General features: G+C 31.8%; 2 protein-coding genes and 1 pseudogene across 4 annotated transcripts; 1 reads left to right on the forward strand and 2 right to left on the reverse strand.

The window, feature by feature from the left end:
- Window positions 1–451: 451 nt before the first annotated feature.
- LOC106348108 lies at window positions 452–2,912 on the forward strand (annotated as a pseudogene).
- Window positions 2,913–3,207: 295 nt separating this feature from the next.
- On the reverse strand, window positions 3,208–5,765 carry LOC106352514 (thionin-like protein 1). The gene has a single exon (XM_048750617.1). The coding sequence runs from the start codon at window positions 3,856–3,858 to the stop codon at window positions 3,478–3,480; it is 381 nt and encodes a 126-aa protein (XP_048606574.1). The 5' UTR covers window positions 3,859–5,765; the 3' UTR covers window positions 3,208–3,477.
- Window positions 5,766–7,898: 2,133 nt separating this feature from the next.
- LOC106348109 (auxin-responsive protein IAA9) lies at window positions 7,899–10,380 on the reverse strand. Of its 3 annotated transcripts, none has more exons than XM_013787771.3 (7): window positions 10,140–10,346; window positions 9,898–10,024; window positions 9,023–9,555; window positions 8,700–8,926; window positions 8,435–8,576; window positions 8,232–8,293; window positions 7,899–8,137 (listed from the first exon to the last, which is right to left on the reverse strand). In XM_013787771.3, exons 3-7 carry the CDS (start codon window positions 9,529–9,531, stop codon window positions 8,088–8,090), a joined length of 990 nt encoding a protein of 329 aa, XP_013643225.1. In that variant the 5' UTR covers window positions 9,532–9,555; window positions 9,898–10,024; window positions 10,140–10,346; the 3' UTR covers window positions 7,899–8,087. The 3 variants fall into 3 exon arrangements, with proteins under 3 accessions (XP_013643225.1, XP_048606575.1, XP_013643224.1); XM_048750618.1 differs by having other exon boundaries at window positions 9,903–10,024; window positions 10,140–10,340; XM_013787770.3 differs by lacking the exon at window positions 9,898–10,024 and having other exon boundaries at window positions 10,140–10,380.
- Window positions 10,381–15,616: the final 5,236 nt, after the last annotated feature.

Consider the following 15,616-nt stretch of genomic DNA (forward strand, 5'->3'; position numbering starts at 1 on the left):
CACATATATAAAAAAAAACTATCGATAATATATATATAAATAAACTCACCATGCGCAAGGCGCAGGTCTTATCATAGTTTCTCTAATAATTCTAAGAATTATCGTAGTGATGACATGTGACTACAAAAAAAAGTTGTAATATTTCACAAATAATATATAGGGGATACAGTATCGTACGGTGATACGATACTTAATGGCTAATTATTTTTTTTCTATGTATTTCTGATTCGGATCGAGGTTATACTTCCGTTTTTGTTAATCTGAGTGTATACAAATGGATAATTGTTAATGTATTTTGGATTCAGATATTATACGCTTTTTAAAATCTGAGTGTGTATTAGTATCACGGCCAACGGTATGCCGGTTAACAAAGGACAAAAAGTGTGATCGTCCGGATTCAACTTCTTTTTTCCGCACCTTGATAATTAGAAACATCGAATTTATATATTTTATATTAAAGTTTAGCTATATTTTATATGTATATTTTTTAATTATAAAAGATTCAATTTTGTGTTCAATGGTTCGTGACAATGTTGAATAGGCCCTAACCAAAACACGACTAATTTGTGGTGAGCAGGTCTTGCAATTAGGAGATGCATGTAACATACTTAGAAGATATATATGATTTACAGTGTTTAGTCTTATGAAATGTGTATTATTTTGTCAATTGGTGACACAGAGATAATCATAAGATTTTTCTCGACAACGAAAATGCAAATAGTTTAGGATTACATTCACTGGCATCTCTTGGGTATAAATGCACCTCATCCCTCCGATTCCATAGCCAAATCATAAAACATCTTGTTTTCTCTTCTCTGTCACTATCTCTCTCTCCCAATCAATCGCTCACTCAAACTCGCGAAGATGGATTTCCACAGCCTTCTCAGAAGAGACCTTCAATTTCTCTGCAAGAGGAACAAGATACCAGCCAAGATGACCAATCTCGCCATGGCCGATGCTCTCAAATCCCTTGAGACTGTTGAAGGTCTTGATGAATACATGAATCAGAACGACGCCAATGTTCTTCAGTCTCCAGCCAGTGTAGCCAAGCTCCCACCGAGTACTGCAGCTAGAACAACTCGAAGGAAGACTGCGATGAAAGCTGAGCCTCAGTCTTCGTCACAGTTGGTGGTGGTGAACCGTTCTTGTCGTTTGAAGAGCAAGTCTCTGCATGGAGAAATGAACCAAGAAAATGTTACTGAAGAATCGAAGACTTACAATGTCAAGATTGAAGTCAATGTGGCTAAAACTCCTGCGGCATGGAGCACGAGAAAGGCTTCGGCAGCAGCTTCTTGTAAGAGTAAAGTTCAGGAGAGTAAGAAGGGTGAGTTGGTTCAGTCTGGGTACAGCACGAGGAGATCAACCAGGAATTTTGGAGAAATGTATGGCTGATTTGAGTTTGATGACTAAAGAAACAGAGCAAAAAGTATCTGCTCAGGAGAAGAATCCGGATGGTTCAGAGGAGAGAATTGAGGAAGCTGAAGTTATCCCAGGTAGAGATTTAAGTGCTTCCATGGAGAAAGAATGTGAGATGTTGAAGAATGACTGTGACCAAGTAATTGGAGGTCTCAATATGTCTGTTGAAAACACTGAGACCGTGGAAGTTATTGACTGATGAAAATGAATCCGAGAACAGTTTAGTCCAAGGAGACAAACAAGAAGAAACATTGCAGGCTAACGAAGCTATTTGTGAGGAAGGTTTGAAGAAGAATGACACTGATCAGGAGATTATAGATCTTGAGAATTGTGTTGATCTTGATGAGTTTCCTGTCTTGGAACATGCCAACCTCGAGACAAACAATAATGATAAAGAGTGGAAGGACATTCAAGCTTTCGAAAGTTTAGGACATGTCGACCAACTTGAGATAGAACAAGCAATCCAAGAGAATGATTCAGAGCCTGGGAAAGTCAACATTTTCCATGAAGAAACAGTGGTCGACCAACCTGATGGTGATTCAGAAACTGAACCAGAAGAACCTGATCTTGACTCAGACGGCACTATCCCTGTAGCTGATTCAAACCAAGCCGACCAACAAGAGATAGAACAGACGATTCAAGAGAATCATTCAGAGATTTTGAAAATCAACACTTCTGATGAAGACATAATGGTGGACCAAACTGAGGGTGATTCTGAAACTGAACCGGAAGAAGATGATTCTAGTGTTGACTCAGACGGCACTTTCTCTGAGGCTGATTCAAAGCAAGCCAACCACCAAGAGACAGAGCAAACCATTCAGGTGAATGATTCAGAGACCGTGAAAATCAACACGTTTGATGAAGACACATGCGTGGACCAAACTGAACTGGAAGAAGATGATTCTAGTGTTGACTCAGACGACACTATCTCTGAGGCTGATTCAAACCAAGCCGTACAGGGATCTGATATCGCTGAGGAAGAGATGATTTTATCTGAATCAGAAGGTTCTGTAACTGCTCCATCTTCTCCTTTGCTTCTGTTGGAACAGGCTGAAGTCAAAACAGCTCCACTATCCCCATTCGCAGCAGAATCAATCTCACCAAAGAACTCGGCTATGAAGCTGGTCAGTGTCGACAACAATAACAAGGAGAACAACATGGAGATGATGGTGAGTGTTAGTGACAATGGAGAGATCAACGCTGAGGCTAAGAAGCAGAAGAAGAAGAAGGTGGAGTTCGATGAAGAGAACTTGAAAGATGTTAGCATCAGGCAACTTGTGAAGATGGTGAGGGAACTTTCTATAAAGGGCAGTAACAACAGAACAGCATTGCAGATGTTGCCTGAGAATAATCAGATTACAGACTAGTGTGGTGAAACGGTGATTCAACAATGCGTTTCTCTTGTTGTTGATGTTATCTCAAACAGAAAAAAAAAACTGAAAATCTATGTGTTTCGTTTGATGATGATAATTTTGGTTTGAACAAAATTTCAAATTAAGAATTTTTTTTTCAAATTAAAGAACAAAATTGGTAAAAAAAAAAAAAAAAAAAAAAAAAAAAAATGCAAATAGTTAACGATAATAATTATAAAATAATCATATATAGTTCGTTTTGATTCATATATAGTAAAATAGGCGATGGAATATATATTGCAACACAATTAGATCGATGGAAACGTGACACATTGGATAATCTACAAAACTTTTTTTTGACAAAAAAAACTATTATTAAACTTTCTTTTCGTTATTATTTTAGACTCCTCTGTTTCGGATCAATAGTTTTTTTTGTCAATTTACTTGCTTGTAACACAAGATATATCAAATCAAGAAATCAGTTATCATTTGGATTTAAGAATTTAATCGATACAACAGACTCGAATCTTTTTTATTTAGACATTGATTTTTCATGGAAGTATACAATAACAAACTAATTTTGCCCCAAAAAAAACTAATTTGTGTTTTAGTTCTTGCGGGAGCATATATCTGAGCATGAATCCACGCATATTGAAACTTTCTCTGCGTGATCTGTCCATATAAAAAAACAATAAAACCCATGAGAAAGTTAATTAGTCTCCAAATATTTTAGGACATCACTACTTAATATCCTTAGATCCACATGATTAAACTGTATTATACATGAAAACTTACCCTTATCATGGATCGAGGAGGATGAAGCACAACGATCAGTGGCACATCCGAGTTTACAAAAATAATCAGTCTGGTCAATTTCGTTTAGATTTGCCTCAGAAGGTGTAGTAGATTGTGTACAGTCCTTGATACACGAGAAAGGACAGAACAGTTTCTTAAATCCGTTAGCAGATGCAGCACACACCACAAAACAACCTTTATAACAATCTGTAAAAGCCATACCCTCTGCCTCAAACAAAATGTTCCCCATCACCAACATCATCACCACCAACATAGCCATTCTTTTGCTGTCCATGTTTTCTTGAGGATATAAAAGCTGATGGAAATTGTTTGTTAATTATGAATGTTGGTTTGTGTAACCACGTTACTAGGTTTTGTTTATATAGGGATGTTACAATTAACATTTTCAGATTTCGTAACAAATTAGTTTTGATTTTGCTAGCTGTGATGAGATAGTAGGTGATTAAATATAATTCATTCATTTATAAGGATTTTTTCCTTCTTACATCCAGAATCTAGATATTCATAATATTAGTATGATTGTGGTTGAAAGAGATGATAAAGAAAATTTTATATCAAAATGATATTAAAATTACCATAAATATTTAAGATAATTTTAAGATGTATATACGTTCATCCTAAAATGATACATATACTAAAAAAAAAAATTCCAAAATATGTTTGCAAAATTTGTTGTATAATAGTTCTATTGAATAATAGTAGACTTTTTTTTTGGTCTAAAAAAGGTGGTTTCACTTATTTGTCGGGAACGCAATCATTGTAAATAGTTTATTCCAACGTGAATTGGACCCAAATGCGATAGTTACAGCCGCAACCCCTTTACCACTAGGCGAACTCAACGTTGGTAATAGTAGACTTTTTGGTCGAACGTTTGATTACTCTAACAATGTGGTTCTTTCGTGTGTCCGGAAAGAACCACAACAAAGTCTAAGTAACATCAGTACTTGATATGGCTTTCAATTAAGCAAACAAAAAACAAGTACATTTCGATTTCAATTCTCATCCCAAAGAGTGCCACAAAGCCCTTCATGAACCAACGTAAACAATCAGTCTGAAAGCAATATAGTCTCTCTCTCTATTGCTCTGAGGCATCGGATCGACGATAGGGCATGTACCTTATGATCCTTTGTTGCGTTCTTCTTCCTCCGTTATCAAGAAACGATGAAAGCTTCCCAGATTTCTGGATTGTGCAAGAAAAATCATAAAATGATTCAGTGGTTATTAAAGTTTTAAAACTTTGGAGTCAAAACTGATTTACATACCTTGAGACTGTTGTACTTTTCGATGAGTTCTTGTTTTCGGATCTCAGCTGCATAAGATGTAAGAAAACGACTCAGCAAATTGCTGGCAAAAAAAATCGAAACTGCAATATGTTTTCAAAGCAAACTCGTGAGTTTTGGAGTAGAAGACTAAGAACATACATTGTTTGAGATAGTAAGGCTTATCCCCATCTTTGCAGCTTCTCTTTCTTTCTTTTTGTGTTCTGTTAGTATTGATTTTCCTTTACTATTTGCCAATTGAGGAAAATGGTTACCCTTTATATTCTACTCTATAATAGTTACCAAGAACAAATCCAATTTATAATAAAATTACTCCGGAAACATTGTTGAATCTGATGAGAAACAAGTTACGACTCCAGATCCTAGATGGCCTTACCTCAATCGCTGGTCATCGAATCCGGGTATTGATGCTTCAACACAGGCTGCGTCAGAGCTCGCTCCGCCGCATCCTCGGATTGTTACTACGGTTGAAGGGGATTCCTGTGCTGCTCCACTTGAAGCGGGTAGTTGTTCAGAGCTTGTTTCGCCGCATCCTCCGGATGTTCCTACGGTTGAAGTGGGCTCCAACGCTTCTCTAATAGAAAATGCTGAGGAAGTCACAACTGATTCAACCATATTGGCTACTCCTGCAATATCTGACAAGGAAAAGGCTGAGCTCTGTTCTGCTGGTTCACCGTCTCTCCCCCCTGAACTCAACGTCGTGGTTGAGAAACCACCCGATAGAGCCATTGATCCTGCTATTGAGCAAGAAAAAATGGAGAAAGAACCTGTTTTTATCAAATCCTTGGGAGCTTGGGCGAAACCTCTCCACTTCTCCACCTCACCCACACCTCCGGAGCCTGCAACTCCGAAGCTTGGTATCTCAGAGGACGTAAAAAGCCAAATAGCTTCATTTTGGCCTTCAATTGGAGAAGCTACCAAATCTGGTCATAAGCACATGAAGGGGAAAATGATGTTTCCAGAGAAAATTATCTCTAACCTTCCGGTTGAAAAAATTCCTCCCCCGGTATTTAAAGATGACGGAAGTCTCCGATTTCCTTGGGCTGCCCGTATGAATCAGTCCGCGAGAAATCTCTTCCGAGCTACTGAGCCTACTTACCGACTGGATGGCACTCCTCAGGTGACAATCCCCTCTAAGGTTCTTCGCTTAGGTCCTGAGAATAGAGAAGAATATATCATTGGTCAATTCCATAGGTGTTCAAGCCCTCCTGGTGGTCTTATTCATGCTGTCTTGAATAGACTATGGGGGCGAGAATGTAGGATAGCCTGTAAGAAGCTGGGGGACTCTTCATTTTTATTCCATATTCCTCATGAAAACACACGCAAGTGGGTTATTCAACGAGGAGTTTGGCATGTTGATGATTGTCTCCTCTTCGTCGCCCCTTGGAGTCCTGTAAACTCCCTCAAAATTCCTGAAATCTCTACTTTACCGGTGTGGGTAAACCTGAATAATATCCCAGACTCTTGTTTCTCTAGATTAGGAATTAGTCATATAGCATCTGGGTTGGGAGAGCCAATGCTTACGCACAGACCTCGTTTAGACCCAACAATTATGGGAGAAGCTAAGATATTAGTTGAGGTTGAGTTGGATAAACCTTTTCCGAAACAAATTGCTCTAGATGATAAGCAAGGGAATATCTATCTGGTGGATGTCGAGTATACTTGGATCCCAAGTGCTTGTGAGAGATGTGGAGTGCTTGGTCATAAGGAGAAGAGGTGTCTTCTGCCTCATAAACCACATGATTCTGCTCCTTCGAAAGCTAATGTAACAAATGAAGAGATCCCTTTGGTGGCGATAGATATGTTGCTACCAAAGTCATCCACATTGGTGGGTGCTGTGGAGACTGACTCGCACTTGACTCCTGGCCATCAAACATACAAGATCACTACAAATTCTGCTCTCACTACACCTCTTGAGGTCTCTGCTCCTACTACATTCACCCATTCGCATGAGGTACAATCTACTTCTTGCTCAAAGATTGAAAACAATTTATCTATGTTAGCAGTTGAAGAAACTGCTCATCCTCAGTCACATGTTATGGAAGAAATTCCATCAAAAGAAATCATTTTGGAGACTACTCAAGCCTCTGGAAATGAGCAATCAATTGGTCATTACTCTCCTATCGCCAACAACCTTCAACAATTTCATATGGAGCGGGATTTTTCCCCGCTAACACATGGGAGAGATGATGGTTTAGGTGAGGTTGGAGAGACTTCTGGTTATAACATAACTAGAGGAGGAAGACTGATTAAACCGACTCAAAAAATTCAAGTGGAATGGACAAATGTAAGAGGAAAAGGTAAACGAGGTCGTCGCGGTCGAGGAAAACATGTACACTAGCGTTTGTCTTTTTCTTTATCTTTCTCTCTTAAGATTCACTTGTTGATCTTTCTCTAGGGTGTTCTCTCACTCTCTATTTGTTACTTTCTTTTTCAAACTTATGGGTAAGAAAACTCATTCATACCTTGTATTTTTACTTATGCATTTTAATATGAAAGCCTTGTTACAAAAAAAAAAATTACTCTATTTTTAAATAAATTATAAAAGAGATTATAGAGTTTCTTTGATGCTCTAAAAAAACTAAACCATGCCAATTTATTTGTATGTAACTCAATTGATATCACTAATTAATAATCCTAACCGAAACCCAAATTTGTGTATCTGAACCAAATTGAATTAATTTTAATTATAATTGCATATTAAAAATAATTGTAGTGTAAAATTTTTGGAGTAAGCAGAACAACGGAATTTCGTATATCAAAAATGTGACTGTTTTTAAAACCAAACCAATTTTTTAACCAAACAATCAATTTACAAATGGTTTTTATTTAAGATTAATTTGCACATCTAGAAACAACCAAAAAAAAAAAAAAATAACCGATAACCAAATGAAGAGGCAGAGGCAGAGAGAGATAAAAAAAAACATTGCATCAAAATATCCCAACATAAAAAAAGTCAAACCACACATCGAAATCAAAACCCATACATAGACAAGACTCCAGAGTTATTTGGTTCGACTAAACAAGCAGCAAGAACAACAAAATAATAGATCATTTGAATTCTTCTTCATTTCCTTACAAACGTAAGTCTTTTTTTTTTCCTTAATAATAATTATCTCAGAAGCTAAAGATGTAGAAAGCTTTGATTTAAAACACCACCAAAAGGGAACCGCACATATTTTAGTATAATTAGAAAGCTTCTGAATCATTTTCCAACAAGTCTTTAAGCTCTCATCTTCGATTTCTCCATTGCTCTAGGTGCTGGAGCTGCAGCTGCAAACACCACATCGGATTATAATAAGACATTTCAGAAATTATACACGGACCAAACTCTTCAACGACTTAAACAACAGAAAATAATACATACCTAACCCAATGGCATCACAGCCTTTCATTATCTTGAGCTTCTTGCAGACACCAATAAATATCCTGTAGATTTAGATCAGAACCATCATATTCCAATTAGTATATATCTAATGCATATTAGATTTTATGCAACATTTATATTCAATATCCAGCAGAAAGCCATAAAGCTTCTAAGAAATTTAGAAAATAAGTAAGGAAACTTACTCCCATGAAAAGTCGCCAACAAGCATCCAGTCCCCATCCTTGTCCTCGTAAGTGAGTACATAGTCTTTTCCATTCAGAAGATCCTTGAGTTTGGTCTCATTACGCACATCTTTCCCTGTAGCTCCGCTAGTTCCACATTGACCTAACATCAAATCAACCATGCAGGGTTAACCAAGTTTATTATTTGTTACTCATCGATCCACCTTGTGAATTCTAACAAAGAGCGCTTAGAATAACATCACTAGCAATCACAGAAATATCTCACCAAGAGTGAAAGTGGTGAACATTTTCTCCAAGGCTGCAGAAAGCTCCCCGTAGTTAGTGTAGCTCCTCAGGTCAACTTTCCTCAGATATGGAGCACCATCCATGCTGACCTTCACAAAGAGAGGCCCAGAACCTGGCTTCCCATCAACTTCATCACTGTTCTTACAAGTGGTGGCCAATGTGTTCTTCCTGTATGATCTCACTGGAGGCCAACCAACAATCTGTGCCCTGAAAAAAAAAAGAATTTAGAATTACCCACCAGCTGATGAGAAGAGATCAATTTTTAATCAAACTCAAGCAAAGGATCATATATCCGGTCATTACTTGGCTGCAGGTGGGCTAGAGCTGTTGTTTGTAGTGCTCAGCTTTCCTTTAGGTATGTTCTGTGCCACTTCCTTCTTTATAACAGATTGGGTGGCTACCACCGCTTCAGGAAACATCCAGTTTTTCTCAGTATAAACAGGAACTTTATCCATAGTGTCAGCGAAGCCTCTTTTATTCCCTGAGGCAATGTTCTTCTGAGAGGAGGGACAAATCTCATCTTTGGAAGGAAGCAAAGGAAAGAAAAGTTTCTCATCGAGCTTAGCTGGACCAAGTGAGTTGAGCTCAGTGTCTCTAGCAGGAGACTGTGATCCAGGAAGGCCAAGTGTGAGCTCAGTGGCCTTGAGGCTGATAGTGGCTTTGTCATCATCTGCAAGGCCGGAGAGATTTGAGCTCCCAACAGAGGAACAATCAGAGAGACCCAAGTAGTTATGCTCCTTGAGTACTCCTACAATGTTCCTGGTAGAACTTGCCACAGAGACATTGCTCTGCAGCTCCTCTTCCGGTGACATTTTGAAAACTTACGGTTTCTTCAACTGCAAACACATAACAAAAACAAACATAAGAAAACAATAATTAGGTTTTAAGATTGCATCTAACTAACAACCACAAGAAAACATTCAAGACTCAGAAGAAACTCTGAAACCATATCAATTAGGGTTTGAAACCATATCTACCTAACAACCACGAAAACATTCTTCTCAAAAATCAACCAAAACCAGTAATCCGCTTCAGAAATCAAAGATACTAAAACACTCAGTCACAACGATAAGAACGTGTAGAGCAAACCAAACTCGAAATAAAAATCATAATAGGAAGAAAAAAATGGAAACAAGTCAACTCAGTAGAGTCAGACTCAGACGCAGCAGGACTTGAACCAGACTCAGATACGTTCTTCTTCTTCTTCTTCTTCAACCTATTCTCAGATTTCACCTTCTACTAGAGATTATTCATGCACGCGAGAAGAGCGCTAACAGAAACTACGATCCGCCGTAGAAATTTAACCTATATATCGAAGACGAAACTCAATAGCTCGTAGATCTAGTAACTACCAACACATGAAGCTCGAGTACCGATGAATCATCGAAGAAGGAAGGTAGAGAGAAGAGATAGTTATAACCTGAAAGGCAAAACGAATCGCTGCCGGAAAATAGAGCTCACGAAGAAGAAGATCGATTAGATTCAGATATTAACAGAGAAGGAGAATAATCAAGGAGCTGTAAAAGAGAGAGGTGTTAAGTTCCTTCCATTAAAGCACAAAAGCTTTATTTTTATCATCACACCTCAAAACTCGTAGCCGAGACGGAAATTAAAAAATAAAAAGATAAAAACATTAAAAACGAAGTGGCACAATTGTTAATAAGTGGACAACGTTGCGCATTTACGTTTACGGTTTCTCTATGATGATTCTAATCCAACGGTTGCGATTTAATCTTAGTGAGAAATCCGGATCGTCCGATCTGCGCCAACGGGTTTTGAGCCGTTGATAAATTACGGGGAGTATGATATTTTTAACTTTCCCACCCGAAAGGGGATGCTTGTCTGCAAATATTAAATTCCCATCCTGTCCTCTGTCTCTAATGACTGATATTACCCTTCCTTTGCGAATTTAATAATCTGAAGTATGAAGGGTACGAAGGTAATTACAATATGAGTAAAAGAGGAGTGAGAGGGGACAGGAAAGCGGCACCCCAAGTCGGTTTGCCGGGTGGTGAATGGGACATCTAACCTCCTCCACTTTTTTCTCTCTCTCTCTACTTTAATCTTTTTCATTTTTCTAATTAAGTTCTTAATCCTTTTGATAATCTTTCTTTTGGTTTAAATTAATTTAATTCCGCCACTTCCCCTAATGTCTTTTAACTTTGCTAGGAGTTAAACTGCGATATGCGCGGAGCTATTTTGATTTTCAAATGTAAACTATATAATCTTTTTTTACATTGTATTCTGAACAACAACAAAATTCTCAATTATATGTTTGTGAGAATATATATTTTTTTGGAAAAAACAGAAAACTATACATATTTCAAATAGATGTTTAATATAGTTTTTCATTTCTTATATTGTATATTTACTTATTATTTAGTTTTTTATATTGTAGGGCAACTCTCTCAAATATTTTTTTTTTAAGTTTTTGTCACAAAAATAACTTTGAATAAATAAAATGACCAAAATAGCCATTTTTATTTTGAAAATTTTAATTTTAGTTTTTTTTTTTAATTTGAAATTCTATCCTCAAAACCTCACCCTTAACTCTAAACCCTAAATCTAGATTAGATAACCCTACGGTATAAATGTATTTTTACTCTTTAATAAAACTTTTTTGGTCATTTTTCTTATAAAGACTATTTTGTGACAAAAAGTTAAACTGACCATCTTAAAAAATTTCTCTATATTGTATATTTATTTATTCTAATTTTCTTGCTTTTATAACAAAAGGTAAAATTACAATAGATATTTAATGTAATATTTATATGTCTTATATTGTATATTTTCTTATTATTTATTTAACTATACATTTTTCATTTAACTATACATTTTCGAGATAGATGTATATTTTTTTTATATTGTATATTTACTTACTATTTATCTTTTATTATTTTGTATATTTACTTTTTCTAAATTTCTTGATTTTATATCAATGATAATATTATGATATATATTTATTGTAATATTTCTATTTTTTATATACAATATTTACTAATTATTTATTTTTTCTTATATTTTTACTTATTATAATATGTAACAAATCTATCTCATATATTGTATATTTACTTACTATTTTTTTCTTCCTATATTGTATATATATTTACTTATAAAAGTATTTGTAAATAATAAAAATGTAAAAAATATATTTTTCAGATAGATGTTTGATGTTAGTTTTTATTTCTTATATTGTCCATTTACTTTTTTTTTTTTTATTGTATATTTACTTTTTTTATTCTAATATTATGATAGATGCTTAATGTAATATTTTTATTTCTTATACTTAATTATTGTTGTAAAAAAAATATATTTAATTATTATTTATTTTACTATACATTTTTTCAGATTGATGTTTAATTTAGTTTTTCCAGTTATAATATTGTATATTTACTTATTGTGTATTTTTTCTTATATTGTATATTTATTAATTATAATATTACGATAGATGTTTAATATAATATTTCTATTTGTTAAATTGTATATTTACTTATTATTCATTTTACTAACATTTTTTTAAGAGAGATGTTTAATTTAGTTTTTTAATTTTTTAATTGTATTTTACCTATTGTTTATCTTTTATTATATTGTATATTTATTTATTTTAATTTTCTTCCTTTTATACCAAATAATAGTATTATGACAGAGGTTTAATGTAATATTTATATTTCTTATATTCATATTTCTCTTACATATATTGTATGCTTGTTTTACTTATATTGTATATTTATTTATAAAATATTTTGAAATAATAAAAAAGTAAAACAATACATTTTTCATAGATGGTTAATGTAGTGTTTTTATTTCTTATATTGTATATTTACTTATCTAATAGTTTTTCTTTTATATCAAATTATAATATTACGATACATGTTTAATGTAATATTTTTATTTCTTATATTATTTATTTACTTATTATTTATTTTATAATATATTTTCCAGATAGATGTTTAACGTATTTTTTGTATTTCTTATATTGTACATTTACTTATTATTTTTTATGTTTTATATTTACTTATTGTAATATCATAATAAATGTTTAGTGTAATATTTTTATATTGTATATTCACTTATTATTTATTTAACTATACATTTTCAGATATATGTATAATTCAATTTTTCCATGTTATATATTGTATATTTACTTATTCTAATTTTCTTGCTTTTATATCAAATGATAATATTATGATAGATGTTTAATGTAATATTTCTATTTATTATATTCTATATTTACTTATTATTTATTTTTCCTTATATTGTATATTTAATTATTATTTTTTAATATAATATTTCTATTTTTTATATTGTTTATTTACTTATTATTTATTTTCTATTTTTTAAATAATAATACCACGTCTCATGGGAGAAGTTTTTTTCGCTGATGTGAACCCTCAATGGAACCTCAAAATGTATCTTTTATTAGTATCTATTTCTACTATTGTATATTTACTTATTGTGTATTTTTCATTATATTGTATATTTATTTATTCTAATATTATGATACATGTTTAATATAATATTTCTATTTTTTAAATTGTATATTTACTTATTATTTATTTTTCTAAACATTTTTTTCATAGAGATGTTTTATTTAGTTTTTAATTTCTTAATTGTATTTTACGTATTGTTTATTTTTTGTTATATCGTATATTTACTTATTTTAATTTTCTTGCTTTTATATCAAATGATAATATTATGATAGAGGTTTGAAGTAATATTTATATTTCTTATATTGTATGCTTGTTTGACTTATATTGTATATTTACTTATAAAATATCTGAAAATAATAAAAATTTAAAACAATTCATTTTTAGATAGAAGTTTAATGTAGTTTTTCCATTTCTTATATTGTATATTTACCTTTTTATTGTATACTTACTTATCCTACTGTTTTGCTTTTATATCAAATTGTAATATTACGATAGATGTTTAAAGTAATATTTCTATTACTTATATTATATATTTACTTATTATTTATTTTATTATATACTTTTCAGATAGATGTTTAACGTAAAATTTTTATTTCTTATATTGTATATTTACTTATTCTTTATTTTTCTTATTTTTATATTTACTTATTGTAATATTATAATTATTTTTATATTGTATATTTACTTATTATTTATTTAACTATACATTTTTTCAGATGACAAAAAAAGAAGGTTTAATTTAGGTTTTTTCATTTTTATATTGTATATTTACTTATTATTTATCTTTTCTTATTTTGTATATTTATTTATTCTAAATTTCTTTCTTTTATATCAATGATAATATTACGATATATATCTAATGTAATATTTTTATTTGTTATATACTATATTTGCTTATTATTTTTTATTTTATTTTATATTATTTATTCTAATATTACGATAAATATTTAATATAATATTTCTATTTATTATATTGTGTATTTAGTTATTATTTATTATACTATACATTTTTCAGATATATGTTTAATTTAGTTTTTTATTTCTTAATTATATATTTACTTATTATTTATTTTCCTTATATTGTATATTTACTTATTATTGTTTAATGCAATGTTTCTATTTCTTATATTGTTTATTTACTTATTATTTATTTTTTCTTTATATTTTAAATTTACTTATTATTTATTTTCTATTTTTTAAATAATAATGTCACGTGTCATCTTTCGGAAGAATTTTGTTTCGCTGATGTGAACGTTCTATGGAGCGCCTCAAAAGGTCCATTTTATTAGTTTGGATTCTTAGGTTGTATATTTACTTATTATTTATTAATTTCGAAATTATATTTATCAGTAATATTAAAATATAAAACTATACATTATATCAATATTTCGAAAATGTAAAACTATATATTATATCAATATTTTCGGTGATATAATTTTTGAAGTGAAAAATGATTTTTTTAATGTAAAAGAGTAATCTTAGATATGTTTAATGTACTATTTCCATTTCTTATGTTATATATTTACATAGTATTATAGATTTTCGAAATTATATTTATCAGTAATATTTAAATATTAAAACTATACATTAGTTTAATATTTTTGGCAATATGATTTATTTATGCCACACGGTATCTTTCAGAAGAAGGATTATACGATGATGTGGACGCTCTCTAGAATTTCAATTACTCTCTTTTATTAGTGTAGATTATTGCACTTCCTTATCCTCCTTTATTTTTTATTTTACTTTGATTGGCCCGACTAGATGGGGCCCATTAGACAATTGTTACTCTCCTCCAAACCTAATTTTTTTCGATTTGGGCTTTTGTATTTTTTTTTAATCTTTTGTTCCTCTTTTTTTTTCGCTAGGTAATAACATCCGCATTGCACGAAACGTGATTATTAGTTTCGTTATTTTTAATAAAAAGACATTAAATCTGTTTAATCTGGATATTGGTTCGGTTTTAAGTTTTTTTTTATTTTTTAATCTTCTAAAATATAATTATTATTTTAAATTAATATTCATTTTAGTTTATTCGGTTAAAATATTTGATTTTTTTTGTTTTTTAGGTAAAAACCAAAAATATTATTTGTTTATTTTCATGTTATGAATTTTAGATAGTCTTCATGTCAAACCAATAGTTTAATATTATAGTTTCTAAAAAGAAAAGAAAATTATTAAGACAAATCATTTCACTACAATTTGGTCGGTAGTGAAAGAAGCATTAAGAAAAATATTTCAACTTTAAAAAAAATTAGATTCTTCAGTTGTGGTGAATACTTAATTACAAAGTGCTCACATCAAGATGCACATTTATGTGTATGTAAAAAGTATATAAAAATAGTTGACAAATATATAAAGATATTGCGAATTGATATTAAATGACATTTTTGTTCAAAATAATACATGAAAGATAAAATTAAAATTAATTTAAAATAAAAGAGGCCTTGACATTAGTCATTTTTCA

Source organism: Brassica napus, chromosome C3, assembly GCF_020379485.1.
Source record: "Brassica napus cultivar Da-Ae chromosome C3, Da-Ae, whole genome shotgun sequence".
Taxonomy (NCBI): Eukaryota; Viridiplantae; Streptophyta; class Magnoliopsida; order Brassicales; family Brassicaceae; genus Brassica; species Brassica napus.